This window comes from Pseudorasbora parva, chromosome 23 (assembly GCF_024679245.1).
Source record: "Pseudorasbora parva isolate DD20220531a chromosome 23, ASM2467924v1, whole genome shotgun sequence".
Lineage (NCBI taxonomy): Eukaryota > Metazoa > Chordata > Actinopteri > Cypriniformes > Gobionidae > Pseudorasbora > Pseudorasbora parva.
In genome coordinates this window covers 26,131,574-26,159,210 of record NC_090194.1, presented here as the reverse complement: position 1 = coordinate 26,159,210, position 27,637 = coordinate 26,131,574, and the positions used below count along the sequence as shown (strand labels likewise).

Genomic DNA, 27,637 nt, shown 5'->3' with positions numbered 1-27,637 from the left:
GAATGTAAACAGTTGAGAAAGTCAACCGAACCATATTGAAACCCTGACCCTAAAACCGTGATAAAAACCGGACCATGAGTAATTAAACCGATAAACCCCTAATATGCTACGAGTTTGGGTTTGTTAACGTTCGGGGGTACATCAATAACTTTCTAAATATGTAAAGTGTTTACATCAATTTAAAAAAAAAAGTTTAAACCCTCGCTTTGAATGTTTTGATGTGCACATAATATTCTTGTTCAAGTGGTTAGCCCTTGTGTCCACTAAAGCATTTTTTTGCAGAGGCTAGTGTTTTTTCCCCAATTGTTTTCAATGGGAGCGCCACATTTTTAAAATGCCACGAGCACGACGAATTACTGAGCGTTTATTTCAAGCTGAATCGCCGAATGCTCAGCGTTTTTACCTGCTGCAGAATGTTCAACTTTGGGTAAACCACATCACTGTCACTTTTTACCCAGCCATCCAATCACAGTGGAGGAGGGGTGGGACAAATACAACATTTCTATTGTAAAGTGGACAAATATTAAAAATAAAGGTAATATTTGAATTAAATGTTGTTTGGCCAGTATTAAAGGAGGAGTAGATCTGCTGTAAAGTGTAACAACGCCAGGCTGTTGGTGCCCTTTGCAGGCATTTGTTAAAATATGTAATATATGTTAATGATAGTTTATATTATGTATTTTTTTTAGCAGTGTTGTTCTATAAAACCACAATGATTACTTGCTTTTGATACTTTATATGAACCAAAATTTTGTCTCATTATTTATGTGTATATCATTTAAAGGCTATTTGCTTTTATACAAATACATAAATGCCTTGATTAATTGTTAAGATAATTGGCCAAAATAATTATTGGTGACAGCGCTGATATTTACCATGCATTTCATGCTTTTATTATTGTAGTTAAAAATCAGAAATTATGCATTATGACAAATTATCTCTGTATGTAAATTATTGAACATTTAAGCGTAAAATGTATCAATATTGGATCTGGGGGGGAAAACAGTACTGGTCAATCTCTGTCTGTTCTTGTTTACATTGGGCATTATCATCAGAAAAAAGTTATCTCTAGTGTAGTAATCTCTCCCTTCTTTGGTTCTATTTTATGAACGTTTTCTCCATTCTATTGCTTCCAGTTGCTCTTGTAGCAGTAAAAGGCAGGGCATCCACATGCAGCTGCACACCTTTTATGTTTTGGAATTGATGTTGGAGTCTCACTGAGACTGGTGATTTACAGTAGAGGAAGCGATTGAAGCCAAATTCGGGCTTCTTCCAAATTTCTTGCAACCGTCTGGGGAAGACCTTCCTGTTTCAACAGGACAGTGTCTCCTTCAGCCTGTCACAGTGCCTGATGGGAAACCCTCCTTGAGGAGTGGAGGCAGTTCTAGCAGTGTAGGGGGAGGGGCAACTACAAAATAAAGCGCATTTGATGAGCAGATGCGCGTGTAGTTTTGGCCATGCCTGGTACCTCTTTTGTTCTGAGCATAATGCATATGGTATATGGCTCTTGTTTATATATATGGACCTTGTTTTCCACAAAAGTAGTGTAAACCTGACAGTGATTTAGAGTTTTACTGAACACAAGCCCTGGTACTTTTTTTGCAGATAGAAACTTCATTCTGTACTTTTGAAAACAAATTTAATTCAAGATTTTCATATGTCTTTAAAATATTATGTTTAATATTATAAAGGTTCAAATCATCCTTGCTGAACAAATGTACTAATTTCTAAGAAAAAACCCATACTTTTGAACAATAATGTACAAAATTAAACTAAAAATAGGTACGTTTTCACAATTGAACAATTAAAAATAAACGTACAAATTAAAGTAAAGATAAAAAGTAGTGACATTTTTAACCTCTGGTAGTGCTGGGCAGTATGATCAAGAAGTTATATCACAGTATTTTTTTCTAAATTACATTGGCTTTACGATATATGACGGTACCCTACCCCCCCCCCCCCCCCATGCATGAACAGGTGTTCTGTTAACTACATTTCCTACTGATTGAGGGAGGAAATACTGCAGTAGATTGAGTAGAATGCACTATTTGAGTGAATATTATATATGAGGGAATATTTTAGAAAAATTCCACACTAGAGTTCACACAAAATTATGCTGTGGGGAGACAACCAATAAAACACAGACCTGCAACACACTCATTAAAAAAAAAATGACCACAGAGAGGAAAAAAAGTTGGGTTGAGGGCAACTTAAGCATTTAAAAAATCTAACCATATAAGAAACTGCCAAAATGAGGAAGAACCGTGGAAGAACATTTAAAAGGTCTAAGGGTATTTTAAATAAATTTAAAGGGGTCATATAATGGTACATACACTTTTACAAGTTGATTATACAGCAATGTGTATTGGCAGTGACTATACACAACCATCCTATAATGATAAAAATCCATCATGTGTTTTTATATATTTATATCCTTATATGTTTTCACGTCTTCATGTCTGAAATCAAGCTGTTCAATGTGTGACGTCACATGATCGGACACCCCTCCCACGACTGTTGATTGACAGCAGGGTTTCAGCTCAGACCTGCCCTGAGTGAGCGCAAGCTGTCCGCCATTGTAGATACGCTGGAGCAGAATGTCGTCTAAGTGATTGATTGTGGTGTTCTGTTCTTGGGTGTAATGAACACAGCAGTCATTTTGATGTTGATATATCTGATATATCGAATTGATATGGTTGAACTTGCACAGATGTATCCTGAGAGGCTCACGTTGTCAAACTTTCTCCTGTTGTCTAAGCAATGCTTCACACTCACAGGACAGAGGGGCGGGGTGAGCAAAGTTCATTAGCATAAAAGGCACATGCACAGAAACCGCTTGCTGAAAACAGTTTTTCACCAGGCTAATGAGTGATTTTTTAGAATACTAAATATAATTTTTATATAGGTCGACCGATAGTGGATTTTACCGATAGCTAGGTTGGACCACTCTTGCCGATAACCGATTAATCAACCAATAGTTTTTAAAAAGCTACTAGATTAAAATAATAATAATAATAATAATAATAATAACAAATTAATCATATTTACACATGCAATTCTAAATTGCATATGTAAATATGAATAGATTAAAATGACAAGTTCAAACAGAAAAAAATCTACAGAAAATAACTAAAACATTAAAATATTACAAAATAAATGTTTCTTTAGCTATAACCTAAAAACATGTAAGTGAATGTCAGGTAACAGACTGCAAGTCCCATTTGTTAACAAGGATTTATTAGCTTATTTAGCTAGCTTACATGAATGATATGCAATATACATTTTACACCGTGTAATAATAGTTGAGCAATACAATTGTATCTTAATCATTCATGTTAGTTCATTGTGCATAAAAAGGTTAACAAATAAAACTAACAATGAATAATAATACTTCTACATCATTTATTAACCTTACTTAATGTTACAAATGGAATATTGGATATAATGGATTACTGTATTATATTAATTATTTCATATAAATCCAGTTTGCTTTTTTAGAACACTTGACGGTTTTCTTATCAAAATAACAAAATATGTATTGAAATCAAATGCGTTTCTGATGTTTTATATTTCTGTCGGATGCATGGCCATACAATTTGGTTTCTTACATCACTAGTTGTTACATCGCTTTAACTGCTTGAGGTAAATGTTACTGCTAATGTTAGCATCCTCTCAGCCTCGACAACAAAGCAAAGTACATCAATACTGCTGTTCTTTCACCAAAAAAATACTGGTAGTACATTTGGCAACATGTACTGAAGTGTTCTGTTTTCATACCGTTTCCCTTTCGCTGTTTTAAATGCACTGTGCAGCGTGTGCTGTGAAGCGCGCAGCCTCACGTGTCCTCAAGTGTTAATGTAAACAATCAGTGATAGTTTTTTATTTGGCCTCTAGAGGCCGCTCTCGCGCTATATAATACCAGCAGACCCTTCTCAGAGCTCTGGTAGGTTGCTGTGTAATGACAGAACCCTTCTTAGCCGCTCCCGCAATGGACGCAAACCGGAAAAATCAATACCGACAGTTTTTGACGATAACCGATTGTTCCACCAATCAGCTATCGGTGCCGATTAATCTGCAAATCCGATGAATCGGTCGACCTCTAAATTTGAATTAAAGTATTTTAAAAAGTTTTAATTTAGACACTAAATAATCATATTAACTTGTACAAAAATGGCATTATATGACCCCTTTAAGAGCACTACAGTCTCTGAACAAATGACGCATGTCAGTTTAACAAGAAACAAATAAAGCAGATACTTTTTTCAGATACAGTTTTGCCCGTCAGTTTACTTCTTTGAACCGTCAGTCTATTTATTAACTTGCATCATCTTCCTTGTAGCAGAATAATCTATGGTGTGTCATCGTGGTTGTGACGGTTGTTTCAGTGTCCTTTGCATACATTTCATTTGAAGAAGACGTGATTAAATATGTGCGCGTAAATGCTGCTAGTTCATGTTTAGAGCATACGAGTATATGAAATATGTCCATAAAAAAACGTACACGAAATTGCGACCACTCTGAATCTGATCTAGAATGTTGTTAATCACATTGTGGCTCTCCGTGCAGAAACCGCTCTCATTCGCACGCCGCGTGAAGTTATTATCCGCTGTAATCAAGGGCTGAATCCGAAATCGCCCCATACCCTCAAATAGGGAATTATTTGAAGAGACAGCCATTTGCATTGGTGTCCAAAACCATAGTGGACGTAACTACACCGCAATAACGAGTATAGCGATGTACACACAACGGCTGTCCGACTTCACAAACTCGTTTTCATTTACTCCTTCAAGTGAACAATATTAGTTGATAACGTAGGGAAAAGTGAATAATGCTTCAGTGGGCGATTTTGGATTCAGCCTTGCGATCTTAGCTGTGCTCTCACAACAGTGCAACAGTGAAACGGGACCCTCTATTAACAGTTCCACGCTGCGCCACGTTCCGAACGTTGTTTATGAAACATATACCGGTACTGCGGTATCCTCAAAATTCATATCATAACAAAAATAAATACCGGTTTTCAGTATGAACCGGTATACCGCCCAGCACTAACCTTTGGTTTGTACTGTTTTTGGAGCCTTGCTTTTCTCTTCTAAGGCTTTTTAGTAGCCTAAGATTTGAATGAAATATTTTTAAAAGTGTTTTAATTAGGGCTGGGCAAGTTAACGAGTTATCACGTTAACACATTAATTAATTAACGCAGACAATTATTTTATTGCGCATTAACGTAGTTATTTATTATTATATTGAAAGGCCGTTCCTCACTGCCTCTGAATACACCTACAGACAAACCATTGGTCACAGGAGAATACAGTGCTGTCTGTAGCCTAAGCCAAGGGCTTGACATTCTTTGTCTGGGATAAATGGGACAAATAAAATATAAAAATAACCAGAAACGTGAGAATGATTCAGATTTTTTTGTTGTTTTTATTATATTCAATGTAAACAGCGATTGATGAGTGTATCTCTGCCTCTGGTATGGCGTGTTGAGGCTCGCGCTGCCCGTCTCAGACATTTGTGGAGAAATCAAAACAATTGTGCAGCAATATAAACTCACAGAAGAAACATACTGGGGTAAAACTGAGTTTTTTGTAGTTGTTGATATTTATGATTTATAAGTCGACTTTGCAATCGTGAATTGTGTAGCATGAATGGTGTAGCCTAGTTCAATAAACAAGTAGCCTAATTAATATTAAGTTACTTAAATTTTAGATCCAAACAACCTTTTTTGTTCCATTTCACCCATGATTTCACCGACGAAAATAGTTCCAAAAGAAAGCAACACTCAGCGCAGTGTTGACAGAACACTGATGAGAATATTACTACAGAATCAAATATGTATACCACCGATTTAATTTAATTTGATTAAATTAATGTTTAAGTTAATATTTACAAGAAATTGTAACTGTTACAAACTTTTAGCTGCTGTAAAAAGCACCTTATTTGTTTAAAGTGTTTGCAAACCATGTTATTGCACTTTTGTTCATTTAGCAGCACTTTTGTATTCATTATTGAATTTTGCGCATACTGTGATTAATCGCCATTAATCACAGAAAAGAATGCGGTTAATCGCGATTAAACATTTTAATCTTAATCTTTAATCTTTAATGTTATTGTTTCCATATGTCAGAAAGGAAAGCAATGTTATTATTACAATGGTTGTGCATGCTGAAAATGATGATGATGATGCTGCTGCTGATGTCATCATGTCCTCTTTTTTCCTCTTGCAGCAAAAGATGTAAAGGTGGATCAGTGAGGAGCGATACTGAGCGACCTGTGCATCCACGCGAGCTCCCTGCCCTTCTTCAGCATGAATGGGGATATGCCTCATGTTCCTATCACCACTCTCGCTGGGATCGCAAGCCTCACCGACCGTAAGTCGTGCAAAAGTTTTGTAACTCAACTTCTACAACACCTCCAAAGCTTGCTTAAATTAATTATACACATTTTATTAAAGATATAATAGAAATAATTTTATATTTATACCCTACTTAAAAGTAATACCAAGACTGATCATGTGACTTCCACTGATATGAGTCATCATCTCATATTAAAGATATTTACTCGAAAGAAAGGGCTGCACATTATATATTTTTTGCATCAATATCGCAATGTGACTATGGCAGGATGTGCTATGTCAAGCAGGGCTCAAGATTCATTCTTCCTACTGGTCACTCTGATGCAACTAACTTTCTCAGTTGGTCGCCCTCGAGTTGCAATTTGGTTGCACCCTTGTTTTTATATTAATCATAATGACCTTGCATGACGATGAATCGTTCTCTTGATTTTTACAGCTCTGAAAAAAAATTAAGAGACCACCTAACATTGAAAAATCAATGTTTTTGTTAATGTAAAGATTGACATGACTAAAATCTTGATATTTGCAAAATATTTTAATGTGGACATTGCTTCAAACATGCGTAAATTAAGTGGCAGGTAAAACGGAAGAAAAAATAGAGTAAACTTTATAGTTACTTACACAATGTGTGCTTGGCCATAGACATCCGGACCGAGGGAGATGGACTTTATAAAGCGTGTAATTTTCTCCCCCAAACCACAGCCATCTGCTTCTGTTACTGTTTGCTTTTAGAGCGAAAATCTGCCCATAACTACTGGTCTAGGATCTGTTTTCTTCATAATAAAGCATCATATTAGCAAAAAGAGTTGGCAAAAGGTCCAGTACAATTTGCCCTTGTCAAATGATTAAATTTCCTTTCGTTTTTCGCTTCGGTGAGTAAAGTAGCAATCTTTCTTGAACGCAATGGCCAATCAGGTGTTGAAGTTATAATCCACTCACCGCTCGAGTTTTTGTTCAGCGATGAGTTCTGCAAATGCGCAAATCCTCTCTAACAAAGCGTAGACATTGTTAATAATATACATTGTGTAATTAGGTTCACGGATTAATATAACGGAACTTTGTGAGATCGTGTTCATTGAATGAGTGACAGCTTTTAGTTAATTATAAAGGGAGCGCTCTTTGCGCGTTGTCTAAACGATATAAAAAAAAACAAAAGCAATTAATAGGCCTTTAATATATTCAGAATTTGAATAAAACTTCTGTTTTTCATTCTTGACAAATGGCCACATACTGTAATTGTGGGATTGACTCTCCAAATTGTAATGGCTGACAGTGATAAATATTGAATTATCGAAATCAGCTATTGTGGTCTTGTGTTATTTGTCAACTGAACTTTCTTGGAAATATATTTTTGCGGGGTTTCTTCAGCAGAAAAATACAAAAAACATCAGTCAATAATTACTCGACCTCATGTTGTTTCAAACCCGTAAAACCTTTGTTCATCTTCGCAACACAAAGATATTAAGATATTTTTATCAAGATACATCAAGATATTTTTTATTAAGTCGGCGACCTCTCTGACGCCTCAATAGACAGCAGTTTAATGACTACTTTCAAAGCCCAGAAAGGTAGTAAAAACATTAATTAAATAGTCCATGTGATTTCAGTGACTCAACCTTAATTTTATGGGTTATGGGATTAAGCAATGAGAATACTTTTTGCGCGCAAAACCCCTTAAAAATAACTACTTTATTCAACAGTTTCTTCTTGTCTTGTCAGTCTCTTATGCTTTTGATGTAGTATATAGAGTGTGGCGCTTCTGATTCTACGTCATTGGTCATAATTTTTTGCCAATATCTTGCAGCCCTAATCGAAAGGACTACTGATTTATTTTGTGTACCTTCATAAATCAGCATAAATATTCATCCAAAGGGTATATACTGATGATGAATGCTGTCTTTTGATTGGCTATTGAAGATGTTGATCTGTTCATACCTTTCAAATCAATTGGACTTGATTTGTAAATGCAATCATTTCTTTGACTGCATTAAAATGAAAAGTCCAGAAGAATTGTCTGAAATATTTCATGCCTCCTGTTGTAATAAGGAATAACTCATGTTTTTGTGTTTATTTTTTAGTGTTAAATCAGCTGCCTCTCCCCTCCCCTCTTCCTGCCACCACCACTAAGAGCCTGCTGTATAATGGGAGGATCGCCGAAGAGGTCAGCTGTCTGCTGTCCCGGCGGGACGACACTCTCGTGTCCCAGCTGGCCCACAGCCTCAACCAGGTGTCCACCGAGCACATGTGGGTATCTCACCTCTGCCTCACCAAATGTGTTTATCTTACATAATATGTGAAATATCTGTGTCTCATTACGTCTTTGTAATTTTGCATGCAGAGAGCTGAAGGACAACTTGGGCAGTGATGACCCGGAAGGAGATGTGCCTCTACTGTTACAGACGGTGCTGTCCAGGAACCCCAATGTCTTCAGGGAGAAAAGTACGCCCACCCGATACGGGGTTCAGGGCGGTAAGGAGATACTGCAGAAATAAAGCTGTTTAGTCTGGGCATGCTTTTACTCTGTGGCCTCTGTTTGAGCTCCCTGGATTCGAAATCCCATTTTCCTAGTTTCCAGACTTCAATTAGTGTTAATTACTGGTAACATTAATTATAATTTTAGACGCATGAAGTCAAATTCCTTTGAAACTCTTTTACATTTGGCTCTATGCATGCACTACCATTTAAAAGTTATGTCGGTAAGACTTTTAAAAATGTTTTTAAAAGCATTTTAAAAAATCACCTAGGCTGCATTTATTTAAAGGGTACATAACACACAATTTCTGACAATCTCATGTAAATCTTGAGTACTTATACAGTAGTTATTGCATCCTTCATATCTCCGAAGAGTCTATTTTTATCCAAATTATAAATGACACATACGATGTATTGATTCTTTCCGAAAACAGCCGAGCTCATAGAGCTGTGCAGAGCGCGAAGCTAAAGAGTTACGAGTACACACAGAATACATCATGGCATTATCCCTGATAAAGATAAAAATCTTACCGGCCTCAAACTTTTGAACTGTAGTGCATATTGTGTTTATTTTATTAACATTTGGATTAAAAAATTTTTTATTTGATTTTAATTCTGACTAAAATTAATCTTACTTGTTCTAGTTCTAGTTGACAGTATGGCAAACATTATCTTGAATTGCCATGCCATTTACCACATGAAGTCAACATTTTAAACCATGGTTTGTTGACTCTTTATTTTATGTTTTAAAGGTTTAATGCAACAGCCAATGATTCCACCGTACAAAATGCCTCCAAATTCCATGCATGGAAGTCCGGCATCAAACTACCAGCAAACCACTATCACTCCGAGCCCTCCCAGGTACTGTTCCAGTTTCATTTTTATTTGGGTTAAATAGGTAAACGTTACCATTTGAACTGCAATAAGCATGAATAAAGAATTTAAAATATGCAGATCCATTTCCAGCCTGTATACTGACTATTTCAACTCTAACTTGACAGCCGATATGTTCAACCTCAGCCGGGTTCTGGTACCAGGTACATTCCCCAGCAAAACAGCCCAGTGCCCAGCCCGTATGCACCACAGAGCCCCGCAGGCTACATGCAGTACAACCACCCACCCAGCTACCCTCAGCACCAACAGATCCAGCAAGGTGAGTCCATGATCTCCTCTCTGACAAAAACCTCAAGAGGATTGTCACCATTTTCAGTGTCTGTAGTCTTAAAACACCTCAGGGCTCAAGAAAAAGTGGTTTTAATAAGATTTGCTACTAGTGAATCTTATTTTATCCAGCCTCTTGCTAAATTAAACTAAACCATCCCTGGCTGTTAAAATAAAAAAATTAAATGTGTGTTTACATTCTTACTGCATGTTCCTGGTCTTATTGTGAATGATTAATCAATGGAGATTGAAATAGTGAATGAGTTGTTATTTTGTGAGTTGCAGTGTCTGTATCCAGTCCAATAGTTCCTGGTGCAATGAGAAACATTCATGACAACAAGGTCTCGGGTCAAGTGTCGGGCAATTCCAACCACAATGCAAGGCATTGCTCGAACGACGAGTACATCAGCATCGTCCAGAGACTCGGAAATGATGTGAGTGCTTGCCAACAGTTTTATGACCCTAAAATAATTCTGTGTCCAAAATATTTTTTTTTAAATTCAATTGGGCCTGCACATTTTTCAACCCACGTTGTCTTTTTACAGGAGAGTGACCCCGCAATGAGAAATTCCTCCTTTTCTGTACGCTCCGTCTGCTCTCCTGCTGGAAGTGAAGGGACTCCGAAAGGTGGATTATATCTCCATTTTTGTACATTTACAATTTTTTAACTCTTAGGCTTCTCCTTCAACCCCATTGGTCTCTTTTCACATTGTATTTTGGGTATATTTTGCGTCATCGTGTTTACTAGCGGCAGCTGTGTACCACAGTAAGTAGGTGACAACTCAGGGTGAGATATTGTAATAAATGATCCATGTTATTGTCATTTTGAATGTACACATGTTACACATACTCTTGTGCTTGTCTGTCATGGATGTATAGCATGATTTCTCCAAAGACAATATATTCAGTGACAAGAAGCTGTGATACAATCTGCTTGTTAAGAAGTGATGTAAGGAATACTGTGTCTGGGTCCAAACCTCTACTCGTTTCAGTTAAGAACAGCTGTTTATGAGCACTATTTATTTATAGAACACATGCTAAGCTTTAAAAACAACAACTAATGTGTACAATACAGTCTCTGGGCATGCTATGTCCCGGACAGCAATATTTTAAATGGCTATTTCACCCAAAAATGAAAATTCTTTCATTATTTACTCACACTCATATTGTTATAAACCTGTAAGACTTTCATTCCTATTTGGAACACAAACAAAGATAATTTTAATTAGGGATACACAATATTTATCGGACAGGTGAATTATCGGGCGATATGGGCGAAAAGACGTCGTTTTTATTGCTCAAATAAATAAAAGATATCCGATAACTAGATCCGATAAAGTACGCTTGCTAGTAAATCAGTCAATCTGACCCACCGATTAATCAATGTGTGACAACACCAGTAATACCAGTATCACAGACTGGACTTTTAAATCCCTAATTCTATATTACCAAAAGTCAAATGCTCACGGGCGCTTGGGCATTAATAATGGAATGGAGCAAAGCGAGAGCTCTCAAAAATTCGTATGAAAGTTAAGCTTCCATAGGGATGAACTGAAAATGAGCCAGTGCACGCACACCTGAATGACAGTTCGTCCGTAAGTGTGCGCTCTGTGAGGCTGTGAATGGATGACAGTTTGTCTGTAAATGGGCGCTCTGTGCGGCCGTGCACATTTAGCACCAGTTCAGGGGCGGGTTTCTTGAATTGTGTATCCATTAGCCTATTATTCTCAATAAAACACACAACAACAACAACACAGTACAATGACAAGCTCAGTTAAATAGGCGCTTTTACATTAAGTTTTAAACCAAATCTTCCACGATCGTTTTGTCTGTCAACTCTTCGCTCTTGTGATGAATAAGCTCTGACTCCTGCTGCGTTTGTACTGCGACACTCATTCGGATCATGCTTTATTAAGCAGACACATTCAGTTTTTATTTGTATTGTCTGTTTTCTAACTGAACTAAGTTACTTTATTGCATGAGAAGGATTTAATTATCGGTTATCGGAATCGCCTACGAGAAGGGCTTAATTTATCGGTATCAGTTAAAATGTTTCATATCGTGCATCCCTAATTATAATAAAATCTGCGCGATTTCAGTCCCTCCATTGACAGCTACTCAACTACCACTTTGTTTTTTGTACAACTTTGTAACATAAAGTTCATAAAGAGATTGTAAAGCTAATCCATAATTTTTTTTGCTGTTTAGTCAAAATGTTCTGATGAGACAGGATTGCTTTATACCATAAAGAGATTGAATTTAGTTTTTTTTCACATAAAAACATTGATCAGTGAACATAAATAGAAGCTCAACCGAACCTGCTTGACGTGCGAGAACAAACCTCCTTGGTTCTTGCGGAAGCGGAAACGTGCTGCCTAGGGATGTCAATTTTCACAAATTCCCATGATCGATCGTCGTTTAAATTAACGATCAATTAATCGATTAACCGTTAATACTGACATATGCGTCTACAGCAGTGGCTTATAGCCGACAGCAATGCTGCTCACAACGCCAATATTCTTCACCAAATGAATGACAAGGATTTTTGTATCTAAACAAAGGGCTATGGGATTGTAAAATTAGTTGATACGATTTATAATTTAATTAAATGACTTATTTAATAACCAAATATAACCTGTAATACAACACGAACACGCCGCCTCAGATCTGTTATTCAGAATGTGTGGACACACTTCCAAGAACGACGTGCTGAATCGTCACCTAAATCCAATTAATTCAAAACTTTTTTGGCCTATTAAAGTATTGTTTTCATTAATGTTATATAATGTGACAGTCCCAATAGTTGCTGTTTGAACTGCGTGAGCTTAAGCTGATGCGCTGAATCAACACCGGTAAGTTACACTGAAGCTCTTTGCTAGTGCGTTATTTAACTCAACAAAAAGCTTCCTATATGAGATTAATCAGATTTATATAAAGTTAACAAAATATTACAAATTATATATTCACAAAATAATGCGAATGCACAAGTGAACTTGAATTGAGTTGCTGATATTCAGAGTGGGAGACCTCTTCCTGGAACAACGCTCTGAACACGGCACCTAAACCCAATGAATTTACAACCATTTATTAAAATAGTGTTCTCATTTCTGGTATACAATATGATTGTCCCAATCATAGCTATTATGCGCTAAAGCCGAAGCACTGAATGAAAACCGGTAGCCATCACTGACTGAAGCCATTTGCTAGTGCGTTTTATTTCACTAAAAGAAACGCATCCTTTATGATTGATCACATATGTAACGTTACAAAATACGCAATGAAACGCACGGCAAATAAACCCAAATAATTAACAATCACAATGTTTTATTACAATAGTGTTCTCATTAATGTTGTGTAATATGACAGTCCCAATCATAGTCATTTTTAGCTGTGCATTGCTGTTGGAGCTGCACGCTGAAGCTGATCACCGCCACGCTTTGACTTCCGCTCGCTTTTAACGTTAATTATTAATCAAATGCATCCTTATGAGATAAATTATCTATAGATAGACCTGCACAAAAAATAAACACAATATTACAACTTACATTTGCACAAAACAAAAGGCTGCGAATGCACATGCAAACTTGCAGTCATGATGAAGGTGTGTAACTCCAGCTGTAAAATGGTCCCTAGTAGAACTCGGGCACGCTCGCTTCATTTTTCCTCCCGTTTCGCAGTTGAGCCGCACGCACGCGCATGACCCTGCTTAATCGATGATCGATAAGTCTTATTGATCAAATGTCTTCTCGACAATTAATCGATCATCGATTAATCGTTGATATCCCTAGTGCTGCCTAACACACAAGAACAAACCTAATTGGTTCTTGCACATTAAACAAGCATGCTTGAGTGTCTGTTTACCATAACTGTTGTGAGCTGATGAAAGTTAATATGCGAATAAGCTAAAAATAAATTTGTGATGTATAAAGCAATTTTGTCTTCAGAAAATTTGGACTAAACCACTCAATTCTTATGGCTTAGTTTTACAATCTCTTTATGAACTTTTTTGAAGCACCAAAGCAGTAGTTGCGTAGCTATCATTTGAGTGACAGAAATCATTTATTACAAATATCTTAATTTGTGTTCTGAAGATGAATGAAAGTCTTACTGATTTGGAACGACATCAGGGTGAGTAATTAATGACAGAATTTTCATTTTTGGATTAACTAACTCTTTAAAAAATCATGAAAGATTAATCACTGTTTGGCCAACTGAGAATTTGGTATGTAGATAAAGGGTAAGGATCCTGTTTTTTTGTACTAGTACTGCACACCATGAGTGTATATTAGCTTTATATGTTGTTTGCTTTTGGGATCGAATTGAGCGTGATGAAATGAGCGACTTAACAAGTGAATAGCGAGTGTGACCGAGGGTGTGCAAAGATGGAGAAATTGCACCAAAAACTGGTTTACACTGAAGTATTCTTTATTTAAATTTCAGTTGGATCTCGGCCACCCTTGATTCTTCAGTCTCCTCCACCCTACAACTCCCCAAGAGATGCTGCTCCTGACCTCCTGTTGGACTCGCCTGAACGGAAAAAGAAGCAGAAAAAGTTTATGAAAGAGGAGGGAGGTAAAGGTGCCATGTATGACATTGTTAGCTCGCCCACTAAAGACTCCACAAAGCTAACGATAAAGTTGTCTCGAGTAAAGTCGTCTGAGACGGAGCAGTCAGCTGAGCCGTTGTCAGCACTAGAGCATGGCTCAGATGCTGAGAACGAGCTATCGTGCAATAGCTTACCATACCATCGGAACACCCAGGAGCGGCTCTCCACCGGCCAGTGTCTTCCGGGGGAACAGTCGTCCTATCAGCAGGTTCCTGTATTACAGAACACTGGGGTACTTGCAGCCAAGCAACCTGGGGTTGTTAGTGGAACACCCTACGACGAGGCAGAGCTGGACGCGCTTGCTGAGATCGAAAGGATTGAGAGGGAATCTGCAATAGAACGAGAACGATGCTCTAAGGAAGTTCAAGATAAAGGTTGTTTATTTTTCTTTTATCACTTGACTTGCATGCTTTTAATTGATCAATCTAAATGCATTCATCTCTATGGAAGTTTTTATTAGTGGTGTTTGTAAAGGTGCTCAGCGCTAGCAACAATCAGAAACACAACTGTTAAAAGCAAGTAACACCTTAGGCCGTGTGTCCACCAAAGTGTTTTTTCCCAATGAGACTAGCCTTTTTTATTTTTTCAATTGCTCTCAACAGTCTTTTAAAAAAATATTTTATGGTCGCAGAGAGAGTGTTAAACTTTGGGTAAAACGCAGCGCTCATCAAATTTTACTCAGCCATCCAATCACAGTAGCAAATACCACACCAACCAACCGTCACATCCTGCTTGTCCAGCAGCAACAGACAACAAAACCCACAACGACGAAACAATTTTTTTTAAAACGAGCCAGATCAAATACTTTTTTTTGCCATATACCATATTCAAAAGCAAACAGTCTGCGAATATCAGATACTTCTAACACTTCGGCAGATATTCCATATAGCAACCAAAGCATCTCAACTGAAAAAACCTAAGTGATTTCAGAATAGTGCTGGTGTTTTCAGTTGGCTAAACTTTGGTGGTCACATGGCAACCACCCAGAACATTCGAGTAACAACACTGTAATATAACAACTCCTTACTTTAGCATCTGCAAAGCAGTTACCCTGGCAATCATCCAGAAATTGTTAGCAACATGCTAGTAACCAATCAGAACACATTATCAATAAAAAAAGTAGGGCCCTGGAAACTACCCAGATCATCCTAATGACAGCATATTAACATTTTAATAACCAAACTGCTTAACTACATAGCAGTGCCATTGGAACTACATTGTAGCTAATAACCATTCATAATAATTTAACATCTGCACTCTGACACTTAACATAGCAGTGTCCTGGCAACCACAGAAACCCCTAGCATTGAGCCAGCGAGTTTTGCACTGGCAAACACCACTCAAAATTATTGATGAAAGTGTCCATATACACAGTTTCTTACATGTGGAATTGTAACTCTACAGATAAACCTCTGAAGAAGAGAAAACAGGATTCGTACCCTCAGGAACCAGGAGCTGCTGGCACCGCGGGAGCTTCTGGAACACCTGGCGTGGGTGGTGGATGCACAGCTGGGAACAAATTGGTACCTCAAGAGGCTTGCGCTGCTAGCAATGGAGCCAGTCGGCCGGCCTTGATGGTCAGTATTGACCTGCAGCAAGCAGGCAGGGTGGAAGGGCCAGTGGACTCCTGTCCTGTACCTGCAACAGAGGCCCAGCGCTGGCCAGAGGAAGGCTCTGAATCGACCGGGGTCTTGAGACTCAAATCAAAGACAGATGGAGAGGTGCAGAAGACAGTAGACAGTCGGCCAGAGGTCATCAAGCAACGAGTGGAAACCACACCACAGAAAACCGCTTCAGATGGACGACCAGAGACTCCCAAACACAAGCATGAGAACCGCCGGGAGATCTCAAACAAAGTGAGTTCAGAAAAGAGATCAGATCTCTCGAAGCACAGACATGACGGAAAGGCTGACAAAGTGAGGTCTGAGGGAAAAGGTCACGAAACTTCCCGAAAACACGAAGGACGATTGGAGTCAACTCGAGAGAGCAAAGAAGAAAGACACAGAGATCGAGACAGTGAAGGCTCTAAAGTCCGTCGAGGAGACGCATCTAAATCCAACCGGGTAGAGCACAACCGAGACCGGGATCTAGACCAGGAAAAAGATGGGGGCAAGGAGCGGGAGAAAGATCAAGAGAAGGAACTGGAAAAAGATCGGAACAAGGAACTGGAAAAAAATCGGAACAAGGAACTGGAGAAAGATCGGGACAAGGAGCGAGAGAAAGTGCGGAACAAAGTGCGGGATAAAGATCGGAGCAAAGACCTAGATAAAGATCGGAGCAAAGACCTGGAGAAAGATCGGACCAAGGACCTGGAGAAAGATCGGAGCAAGGACCTGGAGAAAGATCGGAGCAAGGACCTGGAGAAAGATCGGAGCAAGGACCTGGAGAAAGATCGGAGCAAGGACCTGGAGAAAGATCGGAGCAAGGACCTGGAGAAAGATCGGAGCAAGGACCTGGAGAAAGATCGGAGCAAGGACCTGGAGAAAGATCGGAGCAAGGACCTGGAGAAAGATCGGAGCAAGGACCTGGAGAAAGATCGGAGCAAGGACCTGGAGAAAGATCGGAGCAAAGACCTGGAGAAAGATCGGAGCAAGGACCTGGAGAAAGATCGGAGCAAAGACCTGGAGAAAGATCGAAGCAAGGACCTGGAGAAAGATCGGAGCAAGGACCTGGAAAAAGATCGGGACAAGGACAGAGAAAAAGTTCGGGACAAGGTGCGGGAAAAAGACCGGGACAAGGTGCGGGAGAAAGACCGGGGCAAGGTGCGGGTGAAAGACCGGGACAAGGTGCGGGAGAAAGATCGGGACAAGGTGCGGGAGAAAGATCGGGACAAGGAACGGGTCAAAGATCGGGGCAGAGAACGAGAGAAAGATCAGGACAAGGAACTGGAGAAAGATCGGGACAAGGAACGGGAGAAAGATCGGGATAGGGTTCGGGACAGGGATAGAGACCAAGAAAAGAAACGCCACACAGAATCAACAGAGCACCGGGACAAACGTTCTCCTGAGCAACGAACGCGCCCTGACAGTCCTCGAGTAAAGCAGGAACCCCGTAGTGGAGCAGAATCCAGAACAAAACCTGACCGGTCAGTCCACAAAACTTCCAACAATAAAGATGAGAAACGGAACGGCGACAACAAAAACCGACTCGATGGACACAAGCCTCCATCTTCAGACAGTAAAACCGCAGAATTTCCCAACTACCTACTGGGGGGCAAATCAGGTGCATTAAAGAATTTTGTCATTCCCAAGTTAAAACGGGACAAAGATGGTAATGTGATGCAGGAAGTCCGAAGAGAGCTGTTTTCCGAGCCATGTGTGAAATTAGAAAAATTGGACCTGGTGGAGGACCTCAATAAGGGTGCCAAACCTGTTGTGGTTCTGAAGAAACTTTCCATTGATGAGGTCCAGAAGTTGATCAGTAATTCACGCAGTTCTAAATCAAGCAAGAGCAAGTCATCTTATGGCAAATCATTCCGAGGTAGGTCCCTATGACCATTGTTTTCTTGCTTTTTCATGACTGGAGAGTGTTTAGTTCTTCGTACACAGATTTGACAGACTGTCTGAATATGCATTGGAAGATTTTGAGTTGCCCTCTCTGTAGAGGGATTTGATGATTTAATGTTTATGGAACTTCATCATGTCCTGCCAGAAATGGATTCCCGTATGCCACTGTGTGAGAGGGTGAAAATGAATAAACGCAGACGCAGCGCCACTAATGACAAGCCCAAGTATGCCGAAGTCAGCTCAGATGATGATAGCAGCTCTGTAGAACGTAAGTAACAGTTCCACACTATAAGAGTTTTAGGCCGATTTATCCCTGATTTTCCCCTCCCAAGAATCGATCAGTTCCGATTTCGGCGCAGATTATCTGGTAATGTGAGGCATTCATAGATTGAATCTTACCTCCCAATCTGATCTCACACAAATCGAGTCTACCCGGCTCATATCAAACATGTTTAAAATTAGAATTTTAAATCGAGATGATTATGTCAGTTCTTTCACAATAGTGAATAAGAGCACTTTTGAAATTGCAACCGTGAAACAAGCTGCTGTGTGAACAGTGGAGGAAAACATGACAACTGTATGGACAAAGGATAAAATCTGAGGAGAAACCACTTAGTTGTTTTTTTTTACATAACGGGTGAGTGTAGAAAGCTACTAGCAAATGTAAAATATTACCTTTTGAGACATCAATGACGATCTACTCCTTACATGTTTGCATCTGCTTCCCCATGAAATTATGTGAGGTGCTTGTACTGGCATGATAATCTTAATATCATTGTGTAGTGCGTGATGCGCAAAAAAGTTAAAATCTTGTAGTGTGTGCATGTTTGAGATTTGAGAAAATAAAATCTGTGAAGATTCTCTTATTCGAGTTGTTCCGATTCCTATACTAGTAACAACAAATTCTGGCATCGGTATCGGCGACTACTCAATAATTGAATACTCAATCTGATACCATAATTAATAAACAAGACTATTAGTTAATAAAATGACCGCTAGCTTTGCCTAACTGCTGCACGGTTCTTCTTATGTTTGAAGAAGTTTGCAGTGTTAGATTTGTGGCTGCATTTGAAGTTCTTTTTTGCTTAAGAAAAATACAGTAGTTCACTGTCTGTATTTGTTAATGTTTTATTAAGGGATAAGCCTGAAGCACACCAGGGTGGGAAATTAGCACCAGACAATGGGTACTTTTTCAATGTGGCGGGTGACTTTGCCGTGTATACCAGCCACAGTGGAGGGTGGGTTGTATAACATTGCTATACGAGTAGGTTACAATAGGGATGCTCCAATTGATCGGCAACCGATCTCAATTGGTCGATAATCGCTTTGAGATGATTGATCAGCGGTGTCTAATATATATATATATATATATATATATATATATATCCATATATATATATATATATATATATATATATATATATATATATATATATATATCCATATATATATATATCCATATATCCTTCGAATGAGATGTTAAACCGAGGTCCTGACTCTCTGTGGTCATTAAAAATCCCATGGCACTTCTCGTAAAAGAGTAGGGGTGTAACCCCGGTATAAGGGGTGTAATTCCCTTGATTGGCCCTTACCAATCATGGCCTCCTAATAATCCCCATCCACTGAATTGGCTCTATCACCCTCTCTCCTCTCCACCTATCGCTGGTGTGTGTAGAAGCGCACTGGCGCCGTTGTACTCTGGCTGCCGTCACATAATCCAAGTGGATGCTGCACACTGGTGGTGGTTGAGGAGAGACCCCTGACATGAGTTTGAAGCGCTTTGGGTGTACAGTAGTACATATGAAAGGGCTATATAAATGCCTCATTCATTCATTCATTCATATAAATATGATTAAGTCTAGCAGCCAAACTGCTCAGCATTTGCACGCTCTCCAAGAAGAGACCGCAACACAAACACAAACACACCATCTCACAAGTTCGTGATTACAAATTGCGCTGTAATGGTCAAATAGATACATATGTATGTACTAAATTACCATAGAAGAGTATGCACGTGAACCCCGTCCTGACTCGCGAGTGAACGTTAACATTTCTGTAACTGCATGTAACCGCATGCAGTAATATGTGTAACTGCGTGTATTCGCTCTTAAAGTGATAGCAATGAACTGCTGCTGTCTCTGAGTTTCTCTTTGTCTTGTGTTGTTTGATTAACCTTAATGACACTCACTGCTCTTGAATGACTAACTTTTGCAGCCTAAAGTGTAACGCCGGCTTCACACTGCACGCGTAAGCAGGGCGTAAGCAGCGCATATTTTTTTCGGCGCTCATGTTAACAGATGAGTGCATTCACACCGGCAGCAGAGGCAGCGCAGCGGCGCAAAGCAGGAGCAGAGCAGAAGCGTCAGTGTTGCGATCGTTTCGGCGCCGGCTCTATTTTTGACGCACTGCTCACGATGAATTAAAGCCACAGTACATTGTTCTGATCAAAATTAACCTGGTTAGCATGAAAAATAACACATTTAACCATGAAATAATTTAGTGAAGTGTTCCGTGTGTTTCTCAGTCACCATATGACATCCGGCCCTGTGGAAAAAAAAAGTTCTACACAAAAACCGAAGTCACTGCCATAAGTTTTTGCCTGAACTACAAAACTAATTTTAAATAATGTATGCCAGTTTAGCTTAAATTAAATATGAATTAAATTATGTATATATATTATAACTATATGCTGGCATAAAAACAGAAACGTTAAACAAAAGCACGTGGTGTCAAAGGCAGTGTTCTTCAGAATGCACCTGGAAAGACATGACACTTGTCTCATCGTGAAGGTTGAGAAGCACACAGTTCTCTATGATCCACACAATTTGCAATTTATAGAGACAATTTATAGAGACTTGCAAGTGAAGGAAAAAGCATGCGAGGAAGTTGGTGAGTGTGAGCGGCTCTTGGTGCTGATGGTATGTCATATTACAATTTTTTGACAATCTTTCGTTGTCTCACGAACGAACAACTAAATATGGATAGGTAAATAGAATATACATATATTAATATAGCACACATACAGTATAGAAATGTAGATAGACTATGATGTGCGTTATTTTGTCATTTAAAAAAAAAAAAAAACGTTTTTAGATAATTTGCTCATTTAGCCTACAATATATCATTAAGAAGTTTCCTCTTAGTTATTACAGTCATTTATGAATTATCTTTAAGAGGTTTATGATGGGTAATGAATGTAAATTTGATGCCTATCCAATATTTCAAGACAATTTCCTGAAGTTTCTCTTTTTAGCAGTGTGCTTTTCATGGACATATAGTGCGATGGCCTTTCTTCTATCAAAAACTCGCACTAAACGAAATAAAAAAACATCAGAAACAAGTGAAATGATTTTTAAATATAAAATTAGCTTCATGATAAATCTTTGCTTTGTATAGAGTACTCCATTATAGAGTACTCTGTACACAACTGCACGTGACAACTGCGTGCGACAAACGCTGCCTGTGTGAAAGCAAAAAGTGCGCGCGCTGCTACTGCTTTACACACGCGCTGCTTCGGCGCTGCCTACGCCCTGCTTACGCATGCAGTGTGAAGCCGGCTTAAGGATTAATCTAATTTAATTTATTCAGGTAAGACCAATATTAATTTATATTTTATTCCTTATTAAATTTCTTTAGTATTTCTTACCTCAATAATGTTAGACCTACCTGAAAATTTGTCTTTAAAAACAAAAATGCACTGCATGATCAAAGATTTAGGTGAGATAATTATATATATTTATATGACAAGAGGAATCTAAGGGGGAATTCCCCCATTTCCAGAAATAAATGTCTGGTTCTGAATGAATGTCTGTAAAATTCCCTATAAATAATTCTACATTATAAAAAGAAGGCTTCAAATAGATCGGTATCGGTAATCGGATCGGCAGATACTGCCTCCTGTAATTGACGATTGGAAAAATCTGTTTTAGTTTGATAACAAAATGAAACCGCGGCTACTGTCAAACATAACTGTCATCAGAAAATGCAAACATTTTGTTCATTACAGGAACAACTAACCTTAATTTAGAGGTAATAAAAGACCACAAGTCATCCAGGTCTCAAATCAAGTGCACTGCCATACAGCTAGTGTTGGGCAGTAGCGAGATACAAGTTGTGACGCTTTAGATTATCCAGTAGCAAACTACTTTGTCCAGTAAATTTAGTTTATTATAAATTTTATCTTAATTTTAATCTGTGTTTCATCAACCAATTGCCTGTATTTAATAAATAAAAAGCAAATCGACTATTGAAGGCAATAATCGTGACACGAAGGTGCGGGAGCGATCACCTTCATTGCACATGAACTGGAGCGTGTCTCGTAAATAATCTGAAACAAAGTGTATAGGCTACTTCTCACAGACATGAGAAATATGTGTATAGAAAGCTTGAATGTCCTGTTTTAAACGATTATGAAACCATTCGAATCGGAAAGAAAGCAAAGAGAACTGTTAACGTGAGCAGCTCATGATCGGCGGTTCTGTCCAGAATGCTGCGCTCCATCACTGCATGTGCTGTGAGTTTAACCTGCATTAGACTAATCCTGACTCCTGAGCATTTTGTTTAAGTTTAATACATTTTGTTCTTGCTCTGACATTAAATTTGTAGCCATTTTGCACGTTGACAGGCAGTTTGAGATAAAGGCTACATTTGTGTGTAATGATTCTGATTCTGCCATTCAAAATGCCTTGGAAAAAAGTTTCCCCATCGACCCTAATTCACCCCATACTATGCGAATGCTAAAGTGGCTGGTAAAAAATATAAGTGGATGTTAAAATTGGGCATCCACCAGCCACAGGGCTAGTGGTATATACAGCTGTATATACAGATACACACACGGGTATCTGATTAGTACTTGGTATCGGCCGATACCCTGACCCCAGGTATTGGAATCGTTATCGGGAAGGGAAAAAGGGTATCGGAACATCTCTACTTCTTATGTGAGTGATGCCACCAGATTTTACTAGTTAACTCCTCTAGTGTGAGCCCAGCTTTAGAAACCAGGGTTTTATCATTATTGTTTCAACTGAAAAAAAACTTTTACATTAGTCCAGAATAAAACTCTTGATAAGAATCTTGATGAATAAGCAAGCCTGTGTCTGCATCAAAATCCTTGACCGTTTGTCTGGCTGTCAGCAATTGTTCTCCTGAATAAAAATGTCCTCTCTGCTTAATTGTTTGAGTTGGGAAGTTTGTAGATATTATAGAGCTATGCATTTCCATAATTTTTTTCTTTATTCCTGGCTTTTAGTGGCCCCAAAGCGGTCGAAAAAGGACCGAGACCGAACTTGGGAATTTGAAGAAAAGGAACGGAGGGGTTCTGGAGATCACCGGCGGAGTGGGGGTCACCACGACAGTCGGAGAAGTTCAGGCAGTAGATACAGAGAATGCAGCTCCGGGGACTCTGATGAAGACTCACCCCCTCCCAGCCTGAGTGACCGTAAGTGACCGGTTAGATGCGTTAGCATTTATTATGTTTTCAATGTTGGAAGTTTTGTTGCTCAAATGGGTTAAAGTTTGAAAATCAAATAACTCTGACCATTGACATCTTTCAAAACCAGTTGCCAGAAAGTTGAAGAAGGATAAGCAGAAAAAGAGGAAAGCCTACGAGCCCAAACTGACTCAGGATGGTACGTTACATTTTTTTAATGAAGCTATAAATGATCTGAGATGCTAAGATCTTTATTAATCAACCGTTTTCTTCTCAGAAATGATGGACTCCTCCACGTTTAAAAGATTTTCCACCAGTGTCGACAACATTCTTGAAAACCTTGAAGATGTGGACTTGACATCATTAGGTAAAAGTGCAAATTTGGAGAAATTATTACATTTGACATTGAAAGTTCAAATTATTTGAGATTTTGTTGTACTGGAATGCTTCTGCAAGTTTGACAGTAATTGATTTAATGAACTTTTCTGCACCGGCAGATGATGATGAGATTCCTCAGGAATTGCTGCTCGGAAAACACCAGCTCTCAGAATTAAGCAGTGAATCAGCCAAAATAAAGGCCATGGGCATCATGCATAAGGTGGGTACAGGATTGCCTGTGCTAACAGTGAGACAGACCAGTTTTAAGAGACCGGAGACATCATAAATACCAAAGCAAAGTTTTTTTTTACCTCATCTTTTAATGCTAATTGCTTTTATCATTAGATTCCATCTGATAAGATGGTGAAAGTCCAGAGTATTTTGGAAAAAAACATTCAGGATGGTGCGAAGCTCTCCACCCTCATGAATCATGTAAGTATCATTGTAGTTTCTACTGGCAGAATGGCTTTGCCGTCAAATCTCTCTGACAGGTTCTCTGTCCTTGTGATTTCAGGGCAACGACAGGGACGACGAGGAACGGTTGTGGCGTGACCTCATCATGGAACGTGTCACCAAATCTGCTGATGCTTCTCTGACGGCTCTTAACATCATGACCTCAGCACGAATGCCGAAGGCCGTTTACATTGAGGATGTTATTGAGAGGGTCGTGCAGTACGCCAAGTTTCATCTACAGAACACACTGTACCCACAGTATGACCCCGTCTACAGGGTGAACCCTCATGGCGGTCAGTGCTACACCTCGACAGTGTCCTAACCTAAAATATCCTTTCTATTCCATCCTAACTTCAGTTTTGGGAATTTCCCGTATTTATAAAAATTTCCGTATTTTCCAGCCTGAGCTATGACCTGTGTGAAGTGTGTTAATCTGAGGGATGCTACTTCAGACATTCAGCATTAAGTTCTTTCATGCTTGAATGAACAAAAATGCGCTCAATTATGTCAAAAGTCCCATTTTGTCGAGTGTCCTCGTAAGCACAGCCTTAAATAAACTAACATGTGGTAGTAGCCTAATAAACCTGCTGCTGTCAGTGTCATTAATGTTTATCAAAGAACAAATGACAAAGAGAAAATCGAGGATTAATCTATATTCAATTTATAATTTATGCAGTGAAAACTGTGCAGTGTTTGATTTATTCAATTTCTATATATTTACCTGTTAGACCTTCCCGAAAATCTTAAAGCATTGTTTACTAGGTTACATGGTTCATAAACAATTAATCAATAATTTTTTTGTGCATTTCAGCAGTGCAGGTAAAAATCTAAACCGGCCTCACTTGACCAGTAGAAAAAACCTTAGCGTTGAGCCCTGATTTATTAAAGGCACAGCTAAATGTGACAATAAAATGGTTTTATGTTAAGATTGTTCACTTAAATTAAAAGTTATATTTTTTTAAAGTCTATTAAATATTTAAATTGATAGCTTTCAATTATACTGTCAAGTTGAATAGCTATATTTAATGGCTAAAACCTGGTTTAATCTCAATTTTATGAAGCGGAACCGGTGCTTTGTTTATGCAAAAAAAAACATATTTTACCGCTTTATTTACCAAATATGAAATTCCAATGCGTGTTCAAATCTGCTCTCATGTCAACACAACACGCATGAGTTGTGATGTATTTGTGAGCTTTTCTAAATTATACTCATTCATTTATACAATTTCATTCTTGCTCCATTTCAGGTGGAACACTAAGCTCAAAAGCCAAGCGAGCGAAGTGCTCAACGCACAAACAGAGAGTTACTGTCATGCTCTACAACAAAGTTTGTGATGTTATCAGTAACCTGTCTGAACTTCTGGAGATTCAGTTGTTGACTGACACAACCATCCTTCAGGTGAGAGTCTGATTCATGATTGCTGCTTCTTCCTTTTTTTTCTGTCCCATGACATTACGAAGACAAACATTTCATGTACCAATGAATTGAGCAGAATAAGATGAGATGGATGCATTTAGAACATAATTGTAGTCCATTTCCATTTCAGGCTGACTCCAAAATTAACATTTCCATTTGCAAAATTATAAAATCTGCACTTGTATCTCTCTCCATACAGATCTCGTCTCTGGGTATCACTCCATTCTTTGTTGAGAATGTGAGTGAACTGCAGCTCTGTGCCATTAAACTAGTTACAGCTGTAAGTACCAGTGCTGGTCAGATTTCTTTATACTATGCTTTCCTGTGCTAACTGTGTCTAAAAATGTTATTTTGTGAAATTCCCAGGTGTTCTCTAGATACGAGAAGCACAGGCAGCTGATCCTGGAGGAGATCTTCACCTCTCTCGCCAGACTGCCAACCAGCAAGAGAAACTTAAGAAATTTCAGGTATCTGCTACAGTCCAGTCTACCTGTAAGGGCAAGTTTTGAGCATGTGTATTGACTATATTGTGTGTTCAGACTGAACAGCAGTGATGTGGATGGGGAGCCCATGTACATTCAAATGGTGACGGCACTGGTTCTGCAGCTCATTCAGTGTGTGGTCCATCTGCCTTCTGATAAGGACTCGGATGATGATAATGACAGAAAGGTAACAGCTGATCTTAACATTTTGCTTAACTTTAGAATGTTGCACTTTCTTTAATGGGATTAAAATTGGACTGCTGTTTTTACACCCTGATGTTCACCGAAAACTTCTACAGTCCATTAAAAACATTTTTGAAAACCATTCTAAAATTATTTATTCAGAATATAAAACTTGCGTTTCCACCAGCAACAGCACGCTTATGAGAGGGGTGGTGTATCCATCAATGTCATTCTTACGCGAAGAAAGTGACAGTTAAACAACAACGGATGACATACAGCATATCTTGTTCTTCCTTCTAGCATGTGGCGGTTGTCACACAAAGAAGACACACTTTAGCCCTAATTTATCCACCAAAATTACCCGGAACATTTTGTACCAGGAATTTTTTTTTACTCTGTTTTTTCCACTACAGTCTAAAGTACCGTGAAGATTAGGCTAATTAGTCCATTGATGTAGGACTGTGGGCGAATGCTCCTTTCAGTCAGGGGCGGACAGTAATCATTTTTAGCGACACTAGCCATGTTTACATGCACACTTTTTTTTGTCATTCCTATTAAAATCATCCCGATTGAAAGATTTAGTGGACTGTTTACATGAGACGTTATCTAAACCGAGCTGGTGTTTACATGTGCTGACTTTCAATCGCAATCATTTTGTGACATGCAGTTTGTCTGCTGCATCAAAAATGTCGACGCTGTCTTCTCCCCCAACTGGAATGTGTAAACTGTAGCCATAGCAACTCTTAACAGCCACCAGGACTAATACGGTACTATATAAGCTTTTTATTTGTTGTAAAGTGTTAAAATCATCTCCAAAAAAAAATAAAAAATCTTGTCAGGCGCAGTTAAACTGCCAAGATGAGAGGGTGTAGCCAGGTTATGTCTGTGCCATTATTCCAACATTATCTTCATAACTTCATACGCAATCAAAAGTTAACCCCTCAGAAAAATTAGCTTTCAACATTATAACCTGGTGTGAGCGCGGGAACGTCATCTACACAATCTCAAAAGTAATCGAGTCAGGTCGTTTACATGGTGAAATTAATAACAAGTATGGAAGAGATTCAAGCTGTGCTGCTTTTGCTGGTTATGTATTGGTTTACTAAAGAGGTGATCAACAAAACGGCGGAAAGCACTAGCGTGTTCTGAAAGCTCGTAAAGCTAGATTTAAAACGACAAAAGTATGTTATTATCAG

The 27,637-nt window shown here is 38.7% G+C and overlaps 1 protein-coding gene across 2 annotated transcripts in view; it reads left to right on the top strand.

Moving 5' to 3' along the window:
* Positions 1–27,637, top strand: part of nipblb (NIPBL cohesin loading factor b) — a 64,610-nt gene that overhangs the window by 7,373 nt on the left and 29,600 nt on the right. The window contains exons 2-21 of one of the 2 annotated variants that reach the window (XM_067433128.1): positions 6,228–6,371; positions 8,434–8,599; positions 8,694–8,794; positions 9,580–9,688; positions 9,829–9,980; positions 10,274–10,422; positions 10,534–10,615; positions 14,429–14,968; positions 15,999–18,074; positions 18,246–18,368; positions 23,349–23,537; positions 23,659–23,727; positions 23,806–23,895; positions 24,026–24,126; positions 24,252–24,338; positions 24,421–24,652; positions 25,607–25,758; positions 25,976–26,056; positions 26,143–26,243; positions 26,316–26,445. In XM_067433128.1, the coding sequence (XP_067289229.1) occupies positions 6,308–6,371; positions 8,434–8,599; positions 8,694–8,794; positions 9,580–9,688; positions 9,829–9,980; positions 10,274–10,422; positions 10,534–10,615; positions 14,429–14,968; positions 15,999–18,074; positions 18,246–18,368; positions 23,349–23,537; positions 23,659–23,727; positions 23,806–23,895; positions 24,026–24,126; positions 24,252–24,338; positions 24,421–24,652; positions 25,607–25,758; positions 25,976–26,056; positions 26,143–26,243; positions 26,316–26,445 (4,794 nt within the window). In that variant the 5' untranslated portion in view covers positions 6,228–6,307. Of the gene's footprint in view, positions 1–6,227; positions 6,372–8,433; positions 8,600–8,693; positions 8,825–9,579; positions 9,689–9,828; positions 9,981–10,273; positions 10,423–10,533; positions 10,616–14,428; positions 14,969–15,998; positions 18,075–18,245; positions 18,369–23,348; positions 23,538–23,658; positions 23,728–23,805; positions 23,896–24,025; positions 24,127–24,251; positions 24,339–24,420; positions 24,653–25,606; positions 25,759–25,975; positions 26,057–26,142; positions 26,244–26,315; positions 26,446–27,637 lie in introns of both variants that reach the window. The other variant, XM_067433127.1, reaches the window with a different exon arrangement.